This window comes from Lampetra fluviatilis, chromosome 33, assembly GCF_964198595.1.
Source record: "Lampetra fluviatilis chromosome 33, kcLamFluv1.1, whole genome shotgun sequence".
NCBI lineage: Eukaryota > Metazoa > Chordata > Hyperoartia > Petromyzontiformes > Petromyzontidae > Lampetra > Lampetra fluviatilis.
In genome coordinates this window covers 5,079,496-5,099,791 of record NC_136307.1, presented here as the reverse complement: position 1 = coordinate 5,099,791, position 20,296 = coordinate 5,079,496, and the positions used below count along the sequence as shown (strand labels likewise).

Sequence of the window (20,296 nt, the reverse complement as noted above, 5' to 3'; positions counted from 1 at the left end):
GATCACACTTAATCTTGACTTTTTAAGGCTACGGGATCCATGTGTCCATCCTTCCCAAGGACATTCACATTAAAAACACCAAGCCAATTACTACAAAATGTAACGCATAGCTTAGCAATACCTATGCCCAGATCTGCGTATCATTGGCAAGTAAAAAAAGACATTCTCAAAGCTCTCAAATGTGCTTTCAAGATCTCCAATGTTTCGCTCCAGACATCACGCCAAACATGGCACACATCAAAAACATCGAAAGGGGGCCATCCATTTAGTACGGACGCAAAAATCTGTCAACTTGACCCCTCCCCCCTCCCTGTACGCACGGGTACTTTTTACCCCCCCCTCGCCTGCGTACACATGCTTGACGCACCCCCCCCCCCCCCCCCGAATCCTATAGAACGGTCGATATTTAATTCACGCAGAAACGATCAAGGATTAATAATATTAAAGTGTTTAAGCAAACAGGTAGTCCACCGCCGGACTATCTAATTTGAAGGCCAATGTAGACAAATTATTATCGAGGCTTCACCCCCCCGTTTCCTATGCGTACGCACATTGTCAGTAGTCCCCCCCCCCCCCATACGCAAGCGTATGCATTTGGGTTAAACCCCGCTCCATGCATACGTACTAAATGGATGGCCCCAAAAGCTATACAACACAACCGTCAAAATCAGCCGAGTATTCTCATTTTCATCTTATAAACTTTTTCCTGGTGGCCAGTTTTTTTTTTAGCACATCCGAGCGAGATGGAGGGAGCGGCACACTCGGGAACAGCGAGGGCGCCTCCATTTAGCGCGGCACTCAGCAAGGAGCGCTTACCGCTGCGCCCTGAGGCGATGCATTATTGATGAGGGTCCCTGACAAAACCGCACCACCCGAGATACTGTACCATCACCGACACACGTGCAGACGTCTGTACACGCACACGCAAAACATTCTCGGCTGGTCGCAGAGATTCCTGTACAGGCTTCTGAGGATTCACGCCCAATACCTGAAACCGCCATTACATCAATTGCCACAATCCGGTGGAAGAATCCATTCTTTGTGGTGTCATTCTTCTCATTTGTTGTCTAGTTTGGTCTGTTTAATTCCATGAGCTCAATGGTAACTTTTGCAAATAACTTTCGTAAACCATCAACATAACTGATATGACACTCTATGGATTGTCATGACCATTGGAATGGATTTTAATCCTTGACTCATTACACACCTACTGTTTAGCCTTCTAGGCAGTCAGAGAAAATGCGATTTGCGAGCACCTTTTAATGCCAGCGGTGCAGCACAAGATGGGAAGATGTGGGCAGCAGCACTCCGCACAATTCTGGCCACCTTTGTCTCCCCAATTCTGACTTTCACACACACCCACTGCGCCAAGTGCTCACTTTCGGTTGTATCAACCAGGCCAGGGTTTTGAGTATTTTATTTATTGCTGAGACATTTCAACACAATCATGCACAGCACAGCTGAGCCGAATTGTAAAGTAAAAACACCACACCGATTTAAAGCACTGAGCCCATTTGTACGACAAGACGTCAAAATCAAACGGAATAAAACAAAAATTATTACAAACGGAAAGGTCCCTCAATAATTCTAACACCGAAGGAGGCCCTTCCAGCCATGCGGACGCAATGGTTCAGGCAAGACCCAGAAAATAACCGATAAATAAAACTGCTGACAGAACCACAGCTGGCTGGACGGTTTGCGTGGGTCAACAGCGATTTCCAGTAGCAGCGTGCGCATCGGTTTCACGACCTGCTCAGGTGAGCCGATAACGCAGTCCACGCACAACCTGTTCAGGTGAGCCGATTACGCAGTCCGCGTGGTCGGACCTTACAGTGTAAAATAGTTGCCGTCTCTCAGCGCTGCCGGTTGCCTCCATTACTTCGCTGGGTCACACACAACGGAGTATTCTCTACACTCGAGGAAACCGCACACGCTTCACATTCATCTGCGGCAGAGACTCGCGCAGACCTTGCCGACATTCAAAGCGGCACCAACACTCCCTGGAATGTGGAGTGGGGAAAATTACGGCTAAACACCCCTGATAGGTGCGCAGCAATTAGCAAAAAAAAAATTTGGAAACAAAATATGGAAGTTTGGTCCAAGAGCTGGAAAGGCGACGAACACAACTGAGTGGAGAGAGAGATAATGGAATGGAACAGATTATCCTTGGGAAAGAAAACACCGGGTCTCGCTTGGCGAGGTCGCACGGGGACACGAGACCCTCACAACACACCAACTATCAACTTGCCTTGCCGCCCTTCCCCAGCCAGGCTTTCCCCTCAGGACATGAGTAGCATCTCAAACGCCCTGATGTGGGCAGCACCAACAATGGGGATCGTCGAAGGGCAACAGGCTCCTCCTGTAAATGCCTCCAATCAAATCTCATCGAATCTCACAAGCTGATCCTGTCATATCACAAGCTAAGCTGGAATGAGAACGGTTAATAATTGGGAGACTGCTTGAGAATACCAGGTGTTGTAGGCTTGACCTGCGAGATGGCCAGATGGCAGTACAGCAATAGATTAATACGTCTATCTGTACAGAGCTTTGAGTGTTACCTCTGTACAGGGTAGGTGTTCTCTGGGTACTCTTGATTTCCTCCCGCATGCCAAACATGAACAGAATTGGCCAAACATTCCACGAGGACCCTCTATAATACTCTTGAGACAGACTTTTATGTATAAAATGGCATTATGCCAAAAGTAAATTTTATTCTCTTCTATTTTGGATTTATATTGGTAAATGTGAAAGGATTTTCGTATATTTTATTATGTTGATAGCACCTCCCATTACCTTGGTTATTTATTTTGGTCTTTGTCACACTATTTTGCATGTAGTTTTTGACAATTACACATTTGCTGGGTTCAGAAGTGACTGCAGTTTGACGAAACATTCCCCGTGCTCTCAAACGATGCTCGCACTTAAAAACACTTATTGTGGAAGGCGTGTTACACATAAATAAGTTAGAAATATAATCTGTTCTTGGAACTTATTTTAGGCTTTAGATTCCAAATTTAGGTTGGTGCAAAAAATTATACGAAACACAACGGCCCAGCGACAGCGCGTTTTCCCCTTGTTGCAGACGTTCGCGGATTGAGCCCAAAGAGCCGCCCTGTTTAATATTCTGGCTATATTAACCATTAATTATGCACCTTCAGCTTAACAGTGGAAGTGTAGAGCTCTACTTCGTGATTAAAAAATGCAGTAGGCCATGTGTGCAATTTAAAAAAAAAATTTACGAAACTATTTGCAAATTACTTTCTTGTGAAAAAGACACATTGCCCTCTACTGGCAGGCCAATTACAGGCTGCATTCACATGGTGCCGCACAGGGATAGATGTCAAGGGGGTACCCCCCCATTTGCTAGACTGCTACAGGCCACCTCAAAGATTTACTGCGTGGGAGGTGCAGTATCAATATTAAGCCGTAGTTAAGTGTTTTTTGTTTTAATGGCAAATTAAGCCAGCAACGAGACTCGGAGCTCCCTCGTGCAACAACCAGCAGTCAAAACACCTTCGCAAGAGGCAAATTAAAGCAAGTTTCTAACTTGGTGACAAAGTAATGGAATAAAATCTTTGCAAAGAGTGCAAAGAGTCCAAAGAATGGAAATAAAAAAGGCATACAGAACTGCCCGATGTAAGCACAGCAAGGACTATGGAAAATAATGTGCTATTCATATTACATCTTAGAACATCGACCATACTGAGGGGCCGTGGTGTATGTGGGAACATTTAGCGGTAGTAGGCTGGCAAACACTGGACTAGAGAGAAGTAACCTGTAATGATGGCGCTGCTTCGCTAAATTGCACTTGCCCGCTCACTCTTAACACAGCATAACTGCTGAGCACCCTCACCCCGCACCCAACTATATAAGTTACAAAAGAGGAAAATAAAATAAGACAGCTTGGCATTCGCAGGTAATCTGCTCACCACTGCCGATATTCACAGCTGGTCAAAGAAACCCCTCTTGGATAACATTAACATCCAAAAACGAGATGACATTCGTTATAAACACTCGGTACAGTTTACACATTATGTATTTTTTTGTTATGTGCAGGCGAGTAATGGACACTTACTCGTATAAACACCTCTGGATGTTTCTCCAGTCCGATTATTCTTGTTCCATCAAAAATAGCAACACAGGGTTCCCATGTAACACTCACAAGACATCGTCGTCGCTTACGTGACCAGACTTTGCATTGAATCGCAACACTGCCCAACAGGGGGTGATCCCAATCCCCACGCAGAGAGGACAGAACACGGGAAAATGTCGGGGGGTAGGGGTGGGGGGTAGGCGCCGTTTGGCAAGTGAATACCGGTGTGGGCAGTGCAGGGGTTGGTCTGCACCTGGCCAAGCGGCACTGTCATAGGTCAGTGCACAGGGGGAACACTGCCGCCGCCGCCACCACCACCGCCGCCCCCATTGCTGTCATCGCCACCGTTGCTCGTGCGTGCCTCTAGCGACAGCCGGAGAGCCACCGCCAGCATCTCCTCCTCTGTCATCTGGTCCACTGCGGAGAGATGGCAAAACGTGCCAACACTCGACAGCAGCGGTGGGGGGGGATGATGGGGGCAGGTCACATTGGGCACACACACGTGCGCTCTTTTGACCCGGGGCCAATTTGCAAAGATGGACACAACTCTGGGTGAAAACGACAAACGCCAGCAACGTACAATATGATTTTTTTTAATATACACACACACACAATAATACAATATTTAGTACTTCTGTAAAGATGGATTTTTGCAGCAACCACAAGAAAGAACTGTTAGGTACCACCGACCAGGCTCCCCAGACCACTGCCTCACTCCTGGGCTCAGGGGTCAGTATCAGCAGGTCTCCTCAGACAATAGCCAGGGCTCTAGACTGTCAGGACGTCGCTGCCAGATTTCTCCTGGGCCACAGGCCTGAGGGTACAGGAGCAACTTCGGCCATCGCCTCCTCTGACTCCCACCGGTCCAGCCTGCCCGAGAAGCTGCTTTCAACTCACAGTGACCGAAGGGCCATACTGCAGCTGTGCCACCCAACTGGACCACCGACAACATCGGGGGCTCATGCCAGACAAGACCACCACAGGCATTGGGGGTGGACCCCTGACCGAGGAACGGGCCGCCTTGCATGCGTGACGCTCCTACCAGGCCTGTCATGTGACCGATGGCAAGGCCCCACTACGCAGGACAAGAGGACATGTGGCGTTTAGTTCCCAAACAGTTGGCACAAACCACAGTGATCTGCCAGACCCTAGGGCCTACCATAGGGGACAAGCCCTATTAAACATAACAGACAGGGAAGTAAATAAACACAAGAGATGATTAACACACCGGCAGCCTCTGCTCAGCCAAATAAAAAAATAAACTGAGCAAAGAAGAGTCACACACTCTTTTGTAGAGATAAGAGGCCTATCAGTGACGGGGCAACCTTCCAAAAAAAAATGTCGTTCCCCAACCTGGTGGGCATCTAGAGAATAAACCTAACAGTCATTGCTTGTGGGTACTGCCAGGCTGTACAAAAATTGTATAAATAGCAAACGATAATTAGTGACACTCAGAGGCGGACATTACAGTAACGTGGTCGCGATAGTTACGGGGGAAACATTTTTACCACGGATCACCAAACTAAAAATTTACATTTTAAGTAAGTGGCCTTGGAAATCAATTAGAATTAAAATGGCCAATACTCATTAATATTTAAATTGTGATTATTCCTGCGTACACAGTGCCGTGGTTGTGCGCACTTGGCAGTGTGCTATTTTTAGTGAGGGTACAATGTTCATCGTGCAGAGAAAGAAAAATTATACATTTCACAAAAAAAGGCTTTCATCAGGGTGGCCCTAATAAGTGCCCCACATTCATGTCCTCTGTGTTAATCACATCATGTATATGCAATGCAGATATGACACACGCACACATACACGCATCAGCAGGTGCATTTATATATTATTTTTGTTAGAAAGCATATTTACAGGGAGAGAAAGTCACCGGTTAGATTACACGCATAATACAAACACATCAGATCAATGGCATCAAATGGATATCTCACGTTCGTGCATGTACAAAGGTCTGCAAACGAGCTGACAGATTGTATGGATTTCAATACACACCGAGCTGCACCGTGACCGTAGTTACCAACGAATTGCACCTCCGATCCCATTAAACACCTCCCGCTGTCTGTGCTTCCGGCCTTCCACCTGCGCCCGATTCAAGGCTGGAGCTCCGCACGCTTTTATGTCGATTGCGGCAAGAGAGACCCCCATTCACAGACCTCCCCTCTGAGCCAGCGCCCTTTTTCTTTTGTAGGAAAAAAATATTTCAACTGTATTCATTTTATTTAAACGTACGCTGTATAGATATATACGTAAGAATGCATCGATTAAAACCGACTCCTGTGCTCGTGATACATGCAGCACGGTGTCCGCATAAGAATAAATTATTTAGGATGTGTGCGAATTTTATGCAAATTAAAAGCAAACGTTATCCTTAAGGCTAATGGAACAAAACAAATCAAAGCGTGTCAAAAAAAGATTATTCCAGAATTTACATTGTTTCCCATCTTGATCATTCCATGCCTAGCTGTATTCAAGGTGATGCCCTGTTGTGACTCAATAATAATGCATGCAGAGATGTCTCTGTATTCAGGAGGTATTGGACACAGTTGTTATCATTGATGGTGGAAAGGCATACAGAGCCTGAATTATGTACGTACAAAAATATAGAACGATCCACCAGTAACCTATTATCTGGTGAAGTGCATAATTTCTGATCACAATTCAAGATTCAACCTCTGTGATTTCCACGTCCAAACAAAGACAATACATGAAAAGCTCCTAGTCAACTCTCAATACACACAATTCGCTGTATTATTGGAAGCGTCAAAATTAACTTTAACAGAATATTCGACAAACCATTACAGGGCGTTCTGTTTAAGCTTCTAATGCAAAACAGAATTTTTCTAATGAAAAATAAACAACAAACAAATAAACACGCCAACGAGCGAGTGAGTAGCCAGAAATGAAGCCGGCTTCTTCGTGCAGCAGAAAGCGCAACACCACAAATGCAAGGGAGATGTGGCATGGGGGTTTCTACTCACGCCGAAGAGAACAGCCGCCTACACACAAGTCCTACGATAGTTTTCCAGTTGTTTGTGCGCACGCTCCTGCAAAGCAGACACTCGAGATGAAACGATCGAAACGGGACAGCGGAGAGGGAGGCGCGGGGAGCGATGCTGCACATGAGCACGCGGAGGGGCAAGCGGTCGGACGGGTAGACGGGTGAGTAGACAGATGGGCAGGCAGATGAGCAGGTGGGCAGGGGGTATCAGGTGGCCATGCTGGCATCACCCGTACCTGGCTTGCCGTGCTGCGGAGCACGAGGCTCCTCTTCGGGTGATGACGAAGAGGCAAGGCTGCCCTCGGCACACAGATCCGGAGTCATCGATCCCTCCGATTCCTCCTTTTGCTGCTGTTGCTGCTGCCTGATAGAGTGCAGCACAAGAGGACGCGGGGGGGGGAAGTGGGAATCCAACGAATGAAACAGTCCAGTCGCACGCTGGAGCGTTTACAATACGCTCGTGTAAAATCACCGAATGAAAAAGGTTCAGTCCCTTGCCACCACCCCCCCCTGCTGGTTTAACTAAACGGCGCTTATCAGGTAATGCTTCCAGAATGCGTGCTGCCTCAACAATACCATCTACACAAAAAACGTCGTTGATGGTCTCAGACCCGTCGCCAAGGGCCGCACAAACAGACCCGTTGCGTCACACTTGTTTTTTTCATGTTTTTTGCCTTATTCTGGCTCCGAGGTAAATATTTCAGTTCCATTTCGTATAATGATGTGATGCCAATAGCACAACTGGAACGTAACCGGAAATAAATTGATAGTAAAAAAACTAAACAGAACAATGCTGCTCGCTTAACAGGCTATCAATGGCTGACAACCAGTGGTACAGCGCAGGATGCAACACTGGTTGCTGTCTGACTAAAGTTGGATTAATGCATTAACTTGCTCTGTCTGCATCTAAAACAGGCGGACACAATAACTCTCATTAAGATGATCTAATGTGAACAAAACTTTAAGATATAGTTGTGTTCCTATTAAGGAATTACCCTAAAGAAAACCGGCCAAATTGAGAGATGACGAGTCATCACATCGTTGAGTGGCTTAAAACGTAACATCATTATTTCTAAAGAAGAACTTCCAAAGACAAAAACGCATGTTGGGAAGTGTACAGAACCCATGCATATGCACAAATTTTCATATTATTTTTGTTTTAGACGACAGTGGTAGGAAGTAGGTCAGTGGTGAAGGCCAAAGCGTGCACAGTGACTCGTACTTTTCGAAGAACATCTGGCGCTTCCTACGCAGCTCCTCAGCATCAAGGGCCTCTGGCTCGGCTAACGGGGCTGGCCTTGGCGGGACCCCCTCTGCCCTGGGGTCTGAGGATGATCACGAAGCACACCATTACAATCCAGCACCATTTCACACCGTTTCAATCCAGCAACGGTCTCCTTCTCAGCTGGACATGGGCCTTCGCAGTCGTTCACAAGCCTCCATTACACAATGAGCAGGGACAACAGGGCACTTCTGGTTAAATCACGGGCTAGGGACCTGTTAAACTCTTAAGTACTTGGTTTGCGTGACCTCAGCAGCCACCAGGGGTGCTCATCTCACCACAATAAATCATGACCTAGAAGGGAGGCAAATCATTGCATTTTTAATAAACCGTACCGCGTGTGCCCACTAACGACTCGTTATCTGGGGGTGGTGGCACACGCCTGTAATCGGGTTTTAAGGATGCAAGCTTTGTAAAATCTCCAAAACACACAAGATGGCGGGACAGCAAGTTGGTTGTGAACCCATCTGTGGAGAGCTTTTAAGAGTTATCACCTCGTATGTGTGGCGAGCTTCCTCTGAATCCTCTGGTTTCCTCCCACACGAAACAAAATACAGTAAACATAATAACTGGCTAAACATCCCAATAGATTAGGACGAGTCTTGACGTTGGATAAATGGCTTCTGCTTACCCGTATTAATAGTTCGCAGCATGCAAATAACGATCCATCGATTGATTAGTATCCCGTTTGCTAAAAGCAATTATCTATGATCGATACAAATGATATGACAAAGAAAGATTTAGGCAAATGGAACAAACGACACAGAACAATCCATAACATACAAAACAGCTGACACGAAACAAGACGGTACAAAATTGATAACAAATTATCAATTCTTGAATTGACATGCAACCACAAATGTGACACTTCGATAAATCGCAGACGGAAGAAAAAATATACGCCCGGTGGTGAATTATTACGGCGCCTTCGCGCTTCTTCCCGGGGACGTGCCTGGCAGCAGCGCGTGGTGGCGCGAGGCGCCCTGCATGCTGAGCTGGATGGCGCGGCGCAGGTCCGCCTGCTCGTCCTCCTCGTCCATCTGCTGCTGGCTCATCTCCAGCGCCCGGCGCAGATTCTCGCGCTCCTCCGTGCTCTCCGACTCGACCGCCCCCGACGGCCCGCCCGGGTGCGCCTGGCTGTCGGCCATCGCCTGCTCCAGATCGCTGCACTCCCCCCACGACACACGACGGAAATGACACGCGGAGTCATTCGGGGAAACGCGGGTCCACATGCGTGGGGATAAAAGTGAGGGCGTCGCTGCTTAGGAGCTCGGTAAAGGCACGACAGGAGGCGCTGTTGAGAGCTCTCCCCAGACAGCTGGTCCCTGGGAAGCAGACACCGGAGAGGATTGTGTAAAAGGACAGGCAAGATAGAATGAAGACACCCTTTTCCTGGAGGCACAAAGATAAACAATACGAGCTCACTTTATTTCCTGTTTTTGCATTTTCGTGCTTTTTGTGTCTCCTTGCCGAGACGCTTCGCCCCTCCTTGGGCGATCCACCAACCCCAGGGTTCCGAGCAGTCGCATTATGTGTGGTGTGATGCTCAGACCAGCTCCTCTTCCCGCCGGGCCAAAGCCCCACCTGGCAGCCGGGATAATTTAATGCGGAAGAAAACGTTCAAACTCCACCCATGGGGTTGCCCTCCCAACTCTGGCACTGGAATCAAACGGCTCTCGATATTGATCGTGCCGTTATTAACGAGCGAACGGCAGGAGAAGTGTTTCCATTCCTTTGCAGCTGCGCTCATTAAATGCCGATGCGTGCGTGGGATTGACAATAACCATGACTCACCGCTTGGCCCAACGACGGTGAGAATTTATAATATGCAGGACAGGTTCCCCACCCCACCAGCCCGCTTTTTGCCACCAGCACCACTTATTAAGCGATAAATTAAAATCCACTTACATTAGCACAATTAAGACACATCCAATGTTCTTATTTCTTGTCAGCCACCCCACTAGATTTCTCTATCACGGCTTTGGGCAGTTATACCGATTGAAAGAGATAAATTTTGTAACAGTTAATAATTATTTATCATGACGAAATTAATATACCGAACACAACATATTATGGGGAGAACTTTCCACCCCCCCCAATAAATGTTCGTTCAGCAATTCACTCTGCCTTCCCAATACCTGTAAACCTGCTTGCTTTCCTGCATCCAGTGTCATTGCTGCACGCATTGGACTGTGGAATGTGGTTGCGTTGCCTATGCAGCTGCATATCTTTGTGCTGACGCATTTGCTCTACGTGAATGTGTGGCTATATGCAGTTGTGCTGCTGCACCTGATTGTGCTTCTGCGTGCAGTTTCAATTTATGCAACCGGTTGTGCTGCTGCATGCGGCTGTGCTGTTGTAAATGATTGCATAGCTCTCATGTGACTGAGTTGCTAAATATTTGGTTGCCTTGATAAAGTAAAAACTTTTTTTTTTACCAGGTAAGTAAGGTCCACTGCTCTATAGCACTTTTTCAGAATCGACCTGGCGATAAATGATAGTTCAACGAAGTGGCTTATGTTGTGGAAATTTATATCAGCCAAATAATCTAAATGCATGTTTCTAAATGTGGAGGGAAAAACCGGAGGACCCGTAGAAAAATCCACGCGACCACAGAGAGAACATGCAAACTCTAAATATCCAGGCGTCAGGGTCGGGATCGACCCAGGACCTGATGTATACGAGGTGAGGTAGCCAACATCTCATCACCGTGGTGCCCCGGTGGCGAGATGTTAACAGTGTGTTGCAGCAACACTATTGCGTTGTTGCATACCCGTTGCAATTCTGCATACGGTTGCATTTCTGCACCCGGTTGTGACCGCCATACGCGACTACATTTCTACGCGCAGTTTGTGTGGCTGACCGAATGCAGTCACATTTAGCTTTTGCTGTGTGTGATCTCATTTCGCTTTGCCGCTGTGAATTTGCCTGTGCGACTCCGCCGCCCTCCTGCCGCTCCCAGACGCCGCCAGCTCGCTCAGCAGCCGGGGCCGCTCGTTCTGCACGGCCGGCATGAGCCGCAGCAGTTGGTCCGCCTCGCACTCCGGGAAGGATCCGCGCACCGCGAATATCGCATAGCCTGCGCTCGTACACGCACGCGCGTAACGCAGACGAAGCAGTCGTTTGTGCATGTAGTCACTTGAATTATGCTTTCCCACAATTTTATCTCGATCGCGCTACTGGTGTCACGTCATGAGACGAAAGTATCCATTTCAATCTCATAGCAGAGAAGTGCAACCCTTTGTGCATGACGTGGTGCTCTAAATTAAGCCAGTCTGTAGATGCACAGTTCAGAACCATAAATCATGACATTACTGCTGCTAAGAGGCCTAAATAGGTGGCCCATGTGTTCAGATTCTGTGAAACTTGCAAGCCACGAACAATTTTCTTGTACTTTTTTTCAGTTATGTCACCACCGTGCTGTCGGAATCGTGTCACGAGATGAACTATCGAACTGAATCTCTCGCACAGCAGTGCAACCCTACGTGCTAGAGAACAGCTCACATGAGCAGCTATCAGAGCTACCTCTGAGATCCTTCCACAACTCCTCTGGTCCAGAGTAGGGGGAAGTACATTCCCACCTGCCCTGCTGTAGCGAGTAATGTTTGTCACATGACAAAGCAACTGGAATTTAGCTGGATTAAGTGAGAACCTATTTTAACATGATCCTTTTTTCGTGCAATCATTGGTGACCGGAATGAGACCATAGACTTGCTACACTTGAGAACTCAGTTTAATGATAGGCGGGTTCCTGGATCCAAACCCAGGACCTCAACAGCACCAAACTCATCGCTCTGACCTGTGCAACATGGGCACCTTGCACAGCTGCTTCCTGTTCTCCGCCCATGGAATCTTTATATTATCTCTGTTTATACTCATGGTAACATAAGTCACCGAAAAGGGGTCTCCTGGAAGTGTTTATATAAAAAGAGTCACCTGAATATAGCAGGAAATTCACTGCATTTAACCATTGGTAACCGTATGAATATTTGGAATTACTTTCACAGACAAGCACGAATAATAGGATCGGCCAATAACACTCCCCACATCAATACAAATAAGGGGAGTTTTACTGCATTATGCACGCCCTCACCCTCCTGTTGCAGCTGGGCCAAGAACAGCGATAGGTAGGTGTCGGAGATCAGCTCAGGGCCCGACAGCAGCGAGTTCATGTTGAACCACTGTCGGCAGAGAAGGGCACGGGGCACCAAGCATTGGTCAACACTTTGGTCTTCTCGCTACAGCAGTAACAACGTATCTCACAGTGTGCGCTTAACGCAGAGGTTCTCAACCTGTTTGACGTAGTATTCCCCCAATCAAGACCACGGGTTCCCACACTCCCCCTATCCCCGCTCTCGGTTTTAAGGCATGTCACACGTTGTGTATAAATGTGTTTTGTCGTCGCAACGTAGCCCTGATATTTTCAGTGCAAATTCAAACTTTCTCTTGCATGGTATCGATTTCGCATACTTGGCACCCCTCAAAGGTTTTCACACCCCACGGGTTGAGAACAGATGGCTTAAAGGAATTGGCTATACGTGGATGTGTGGCTATATGCGGTTGCACTGCTGCACCTGATTGTGCTTCTGTGTGCGGTTACAATTTATGCAACCGGTTGTGCTCCTGCACGCGGCTGTGCTGTTGTAAATGATTGCATAGCTCTCATGTGACTGCGTTTCTAAATATTTGGTTGCCTTGATAAACTAAAAACTAGTTTTTTTTTACCAGGTAAGACCGCTGAGCTCTATAGCTCTTTTTCAGAAGCGACCTGGCTACAAATTATATTTCAACCAAGTGGCTAATCACGTGGAAATTTATAGCAGCCAAATACCCTGAACCCAACCCTAAAATTAAATGGCTCATTCTGTAGAACTGTACCGAGGTTGTGTGTCCTGGGCTAACAGATGCAAGATTGAGGCCTCGTTAATGATAAAAAGAGACTTTAAAGTTACAAGCAGGCAGGTCATTATGACACCCAATGCTTTAATGTCAGGTTATAAGTGCACATTACCTGGTTTCCCAGCTTCCGGACCGTGAGCCAGTGCTCCTTGTAATTGCAGATGAATGCCATTTCCTTCCTGCAAGACACAAGACAAAAACATGACAGAGCTGCAAACACCATAAACACTAAACAGACACTGTAAAGGTTCGTGTTAAATGTGCTAAAAGGCCATACATCGCAATCAGGAGGAGGGGGCAAAAAGTTTGGAGTGGCACACACTCGTCAACCACACAGTCTCTATCCCTAGCCCCAATGAAATAGGCAAATGACCACAAGTACTATTGCTCCCACTGATGTTAACGCTAACCAACTATATAACCAGCTATTTGAACTAGTCCTAACCATAACCAGTGAGCTAACCTACTATGAGTACTTGCCCTCCTACACATAGAAATTCTAATTAGCCAAGCAAAGAATAGCACTACCCCTAAACAGCTATCAAACCAACAACTAGCACCACACCTCCCACAGGCTGTAACCAACAAGCAACTGATATTATCCAACCAGCCACAAATACTAGACCTCCCACTGCCCATAATCCTACTCCTAACTCCATCTCCCAGATCTTCTTTATGTTCACTTTTCAGCTTTGCTGTTCACAGCACCCATCACCAGCTGCCCATGACTGCATCCGGTGGCACATGATGGGCACGGGCGATTCGCTCAGGAGCAGGAAGACTCACAGCAATTCGATGTGCGACCGCTGGAAGTGCCGTGCATTCACGGGCGCCATTTCCAGCCCCCATACTCCGAGAGCGCTGTTAATCACCTGCAGCGATGACAGCGGCAATTACACGCGCGTTACGGGCAAATGGCATCGCGACAAGGACGGGAAGGCGGTGAGTGCTGAGGCAGGGAGAGTCAAGTGGGTGGGTGAGAAAGGAGGCAAGGTGAGGATCCAGCAGTGGGAGTCTCCCTAACGTGACTCAACGACTTGAGACCTGAAGCGACTCAGCGAATGGAGCAAAAGGGGCATTCAATGAGTATATAACCACTGTCACACACGCCAACATGTACTCTAAGAACAATATACGACAGCACCAGTATACTATTGTGGTACATGTGCAACCCCTTTGTCAATCCACTGCTGGTTGAGGGCCTTGCCACACCATGCAGGCCATGGGGGTTATTTGAACAGACGTTGGTGGAGGTGGGAACCAGTCATTGTAGCATAGTCAATACAATAGATATTGCTGCACTACCCTCTTCATTCCACAACGTAGCCCCACAGCAGTCGACAAGACCTGCGTGCTGACCACCCATCCAAGCACAATCCAGCGTCAAGCCAGCTTACCGTCTGCGTTCTTACGAGATCGGGGTGCATATTCCAGGTGATTTTGTCAAAGGCTATAAATAACCACTGCATAGAAATAATTTGAATAATTTTGCCATTCAACTGCTAGATGAAGGCCTCCCCATGCTGTGTTAGTCATGGAGGTTGTATGACCATATTTCACCATGCTGCTCAGTGCAGGTTGGTCAAGAGGGGACCCAGAATCGTTTTGGACATCACTCGCCACTGACGGTAGCTGTGGCCAAGATTTATACTCTGGTCACTCGGTTCATTTTGCGCAATGAGCTAAACAATGCGCCATCGCTGCCGCCCACTGTTTTTGTAATTAACTGGATTTGTCTTTAATTGTCTTAAGTCTCACCTGTATGGAAAAAAAACCACTGTCGTCCATGTTTCCTGACGGTTGCTGCATGATCGAAAAAAGGAAACACGTTACACAGGCAATAATTAAACATTTAATTCAATCAATTCAATTGTGATCAGCACGGTTAGCTATGTAACGTGCAAAAGAAGTTCAACAAAAGTACATAATAAAAACATGTTTAAATGTAATTTATACGAGGATGCAACCCAAAAAACAAACATCTCTTATGTTATTACTATGTAGATTTTTGCGGTTGTGCTTCCAATGTGTTTTCGGTTTTACTGCATCGCGAAATGTAGGACATCATGCCAAAACAATGAAAGGTACAATCTAAAACAAATTACACAGCTCTTATCTTGTAAACGTAACTAGTCTGTGTGACCCGGGCTGTCTAACAGAAATTGGAAGCTTCATTAATGACAACATCGACTTTAAGGACACAATCAGGCATCCCCCCGTGGCACTTTAGTGACATTGCTTCCACACGTTTAATACAGCATCAATTTGGCGATGTCATTCGCGTGCCGCTGTAACTTAGCAGAGTAAAAATAGAAGAACAAAATTCAAAATTGTTAAATAAAATCACGGACCCATGGAATAAATTGTTTCATGGTTATTAAACACCACATCACTAGGAATGCGGCAACGCTGGCATCACCCGGCAACTCCCTACCTCCATGAAACGCTGGTACTCCTGCGACGTGATTCCCCCTTCGGCCATGCGCAGGCGCTCAGCCTCATCCAGCTGCACGGCAAGCGTGGACAGGTCCACAGCGGTGAAGTAAGGGCCCTGCAGCAGTGAGTTGAGGCAGTGCTGGGCACACAGCGAGCCCTCTTGCTGGAAACCACAGATACGAGGGAAAAGTGGCAGGATGTCAGGGCACGCATTGTACAGTGATGTATCGATAGTACCTGCAGCACATGAGCTCCTGAATTCAGCTCATATGTAAGTACTTAGGGGATTGTTATATTACAGGGACCATGAGGGATGACGATAGCATAGGGAGGCTGTCATCCAGTAGTATATTGATCATGTCTAATAATATGTGATGGCGGTGGGGGGGGTTGCTCTGAACTCAGCACTGTTATGAACCTGGCAATCGGAGTTCCATTTCTGGTCACTAACACCAGCAGCGAATTGAAATATAAATCTGTCCTCATCACTCCCCTCGTCACCGACCCACATTGACTGAATTGGCGAGGCATCATTCGGCTGTGGATTATCAAGGGTTGAGAATGACGTATTATTATTCGTAAATATGGATGGATAACTTTTATTTGTGACCAAATAAGAGCCCATGAAGACCAAGGGTCTCTTTTTTCCAGGAATACTTGAAAAAACATCAATCCAATTTTGGTAATTTGGGAGTTGCAATGCAAAAGTACCACGAGCTCTCACAAACAGTGCAACAAACCTGGTCTAAGCTATTCCAACACACTTGTGGGTTTCAACAAGAAAATAATTGATCTCTCACACTTTAGACTATTTCTCGTGCGTAAGGATTTAATTAATAGTTGGGCAAGTCACAGCTTGACCAGAAGCGTGTGCATTTCCCAGACATGCGAATTGCCAAACAGACAATCCGATTGGAATGAAAAACAATGAAAATCAGGAAGGCACTTTTACTCGTCTGTATCCAACTTGATTTCAACACCCACTGTATTGTCAGCCTCGTGAGGTATGTGATATTCAGAGTTCTCCCTTACCAGAACAGTTGACGGCTCATCTGGTTAATGGTTAACAGTGTAATGGTGAGCATACTAGAGTTAAAAATCCAAATATTTCAAGTTATGTGCAATCCAGGGGTCACTCGTTAAATCTCTAGGTGTGGCAATTGAAACAATGGACAAGTTTCTCATACCAAGTAGTATAACATCGAGAACTCCACAAATGGTGATCGGCAGGTGGTGTCTGGTGGGGTAAAGTGTGGGTACTCCCACTCCTTCCAAGACGTCTGCAGTGTGTGGAAGAATAGGCCAAATACCAATGTAGCGCTTCTTTTAGTGGAGACCATTCTGCCAACAGGGGTGTGCACAAGCAATTTCAGGACTGTAGTAAACTATAAACTAAAGTTTTTGTTTTATTTTACCAGGTTAGACCCACTGAGCAATATAGCTCTTTTCAGAAGCGACCTGGCTATCACAAATGATAGCTCAACGAAGTGGCATATCACGTGGAAATTTATAGCAGCCAAATACTCTAAATGCACGTTTCTAAATGTGGAGGGAAAAAAAATACAAAACTAGGTTTAATTCAGGTCCAAATATACAGGCGTCAGGGTCAGGATTGAACCCACAACCTCCTGTATACCAAGCGAGGTAGTTAACATCTCGCTACGCAGCCTCACAGCTTAAACGTTCAATTACAACGCGTTACCCAAACAATTACTATCCAGTCTCCACCCACCTGAGCTTCTGAGATGTGATGAGACTGCATGCATGCTGGGTGAACTGGTCAGCAGTATTGACAAAGGGATGTACATGTGCGTGTGTAACAAATTAGTGGAATATAATAAATTGTGTCAGGGGAAAACATTGGGGGTTTTTTTCATTTCCTGGTTTCAGTTCAACAGGAGGATCAGGCTCAAAGTGCAATGAGGAAGCGCCCATGACAAGAACCAGATGTCAGACAACAATCAACCAATTTTCTTCACTGGTAACTCAGCATGACAACTTAATGAACCAATAACTCTATTATGCAAGGTGACCTGAATTAAACACTGCAGGCTTTCATTACAATGTGGGGTTTCTTTTTTTAACACCTAATCAGCCGTGATCAATCCACTGCTTGATGAACGAGTTCCCACGACGTTACCATGTCTCACTGTCCGGAAATGTTACATCCTACGGAGCACCTCGGCACGATCCACAGTGGATGTCCTCTCGGTCGTGTTTTCTTCTCTGGCTGCCACTCTGTCATTAGTCTCGACCATCAGTCCTCAACTCATCCTTTCTAGAGACGTGTCCTGCCCAAAGCCCGCTGACTTGTTATATGAAATCCCAATGAAGCCCTTTTAACCTGCATGTGTGTTTCTCTTTCGGTCTCAATACCATTTTAATAATTAAAACACGATACAAAGCTGCGGCCCTACTATTACTTTCTCGTGCCACTGCTTACAGAAGGGAATCCACTCCAGGGAGCTCTAGAGAGCCCCTCCTAGAATGGTATTTGGTCTACTCTTCCACGCTGGCCAGACAACTTTAACGAAGTGCAAGTACACACACTTTATGCCACCACCCTTAAAATACAGCACAAACACAAACTTACGTGTCGTTTTACTGTAAACCTCACCATTACGTAAATAAAATTACGAACTGTACTTCAAATTGCTGACTAATTACATTATTGTCACGGGCGAGAATAAATTACCAAACATAGTCATGGAAGTGTGTGTGCACACTCGTGGAATGTAATGTGGTGTTGTTACATATTCCCTTCATAGAACTTGCCTGCCTTTAATGAAGCTTCGCAAAATAAATAAACAAGTTACTATACATAGCAACTAATTCGCATTTTCATTACAGTCTATGACGTGCAAGCATCATTTAACACAACCGTTTAAAGAGCTGAGGGAGGACACTGGAAATTGTCGACAAAGCAAGAGGAACTCTCTCCCAGCTGACACAATTTAACCCCTCCCCACACCCATCCATCACACAAAAGACAACACAATACACAAAGATCACACGCACAATAAACAAACATTACATAACACTCACATCACACAATATAAAACAGCACACAAACGTCATACAACACACATTACACACAGACATCACAAACATTATGTAACACAAAGACATCACACAGTTTGTAACCGCCAAACATCAATAATGTACAAAACGTCACAAGTACATCACAAAATCCATAAACACACAACACAAAAACGCCACAAACATCAGACAAAGACCCCCCCCCACGTATAAACTTGTAACAAATTGTTGGGGCAAGTGCTGTTGGCGAGCACCTATGAAGGCCGGCACTGTGGCACACGAGGGGGTGGGTGGCCACCACCACGCCCGGCCGCCTTTGTCTCCCCCAGTGGCGACGTTTTACGCATCGTACCATGTGCTCATTCGAGGCTGAGTCTACCTAGGAGGAGGCCCAGGACCGGTTCAGATCATCGTCACTGGGTTGTTGGTGGTCGTGGACGGGAATCGAATTCGTGTCACCGGCTTCGTAGCTCAACACAACACAGACGTTTACACAACCCACAAAATAACCCACAAAATAAGCACGCAACACAGGTGGAGTGACACATAACAAACGACACACGGGGCATTATCTCTCAAACACAAACAACACAACATACAAAGACCGCAAGCGTCACAAGTTTCGCAAGAAATATAAAAAAAAAACGTGCCAAATTAAGACGATTATCACAGCCAATTAACGCAAACCCATCTCTCGCACGATGAGATGTGTACATCGCTATTAATGAGATCGATATAGGTCAGATTTAATGTCCATGACCGGCAGAATTGGGGAGAGGAAATCTCCATCGGGGTCGGTGGTGGCCACCAACCCCCTCGTGTGCCCCACAGTGCCGACCATCAATAGGTGTTCGCTAACATCACCTGCCCACAGGCTACACCGTGTTTATATAACAAAATACACACACAGTGGCGACAACAATGTGGTGCTACCCACAGCAGGTTCCAAGTCTCTCACTCTGGAAGGAGTTTCTCGTGAGACTTGGGAGGGAAACGAACCGAGGCGAGGTGAGGTGAGGCCGGGAAGCGAACCGGGTCTCCCTCCCTCACCGCCCTTCCTCATCATCCTCCTCCTCCTCTTCTACCTCGGCTGCCTTTCCCGCCGCAATGTTCGCTGTTTCGCGGCAGTGAGGAGGAGGGTGTGAGGAGGCCGCTTTGGCGGGGTTCGGCCCCGCGAATTACCATGGTGGTGGTGGGTGGTGGGGGCCCAAAACAAAAATTGTTTTAAATTCCCACCCAACAGTCGCACCTTCTCGTGAAAGATCGCGTCCATGTCGCCTCACCCCCCCTCCTCCTTCGTCTCCTCTTCTTCTTCCTCCTTCTCCGACTCCCACCATCGGCTTCACCGCAGCCAGTTCGCCTCCCGACTCGCGGGGCCTTCTTCCTCTTCCCCCGCCGCCACCGGCAACGTCATCGACACCCCGGTGGCCATGTTGGATGAGGACAGCCTCCATGTTGCGCGAGGACAGCCTCCATGTTGGGTGAGGACAGCCTCCCAACACACTGCTCCCTACCTAGGCGTTAGAGGTGTTCA

At 46.9% G+C, this 20,296-nt stretch overlaps 1 protein-coding gene across 4 annotated transcripts; it reads right to left on the bottom strand.

Annotated features, from left to right (window-relative positions):
- Positions 1-1,155: 1,155 nt before the first annotated feature.
- ATXN3 (ataxin 3) lies at positions 1,156-20,177 on the bottom strand. Of its 4 annotated transcripts, XM_078871870.1 has the most exons (12): positions 20,012-20,153; positions 15,722-15,886; positions 15,046-15,090; positions 14,074-14,159; positions 13,400-13,466; positions 12,482-12,569; positions 11,317-11,467; positions 9,814-9,972; positions 9,341-9,552; positions 8,329-8,431; positions 7,343-7,470; positions 1,157-4,510 (listed from the first exon to the last, which is right to left on the bottom strand). In XM_078871870.1, exons 1-12 carry the CDS (start codon positions 20,033-20,035, stop codon positions 4,371-4,373), a joined length of 1,368 nt encoding a protein of 455 aa, XP_078727996.1. In that variant the 5' UTR covers positions 20,036-20,153; the 3' UTR covers positions 1,157-4,370. The 4 variants fall into 4 exon arrangements, with proteins under 4 accessions (XP_078727993.1, XP_078727996.1, XP_078727995.1 ...); XM_078871867.1 differs by lacking the exon at positions 9,814-9,972 and having other exon boundaries at positions 1,156-4,510; positions 20,046-20,177; XM_078871869.1 differs by lacking the exon at positions 9,814-9,972 and having other exon boundaries at positions 1,160-4,510.
- Between the last annotated feature and the right edge of the window lie 119 nt (positions 20,178-20,296).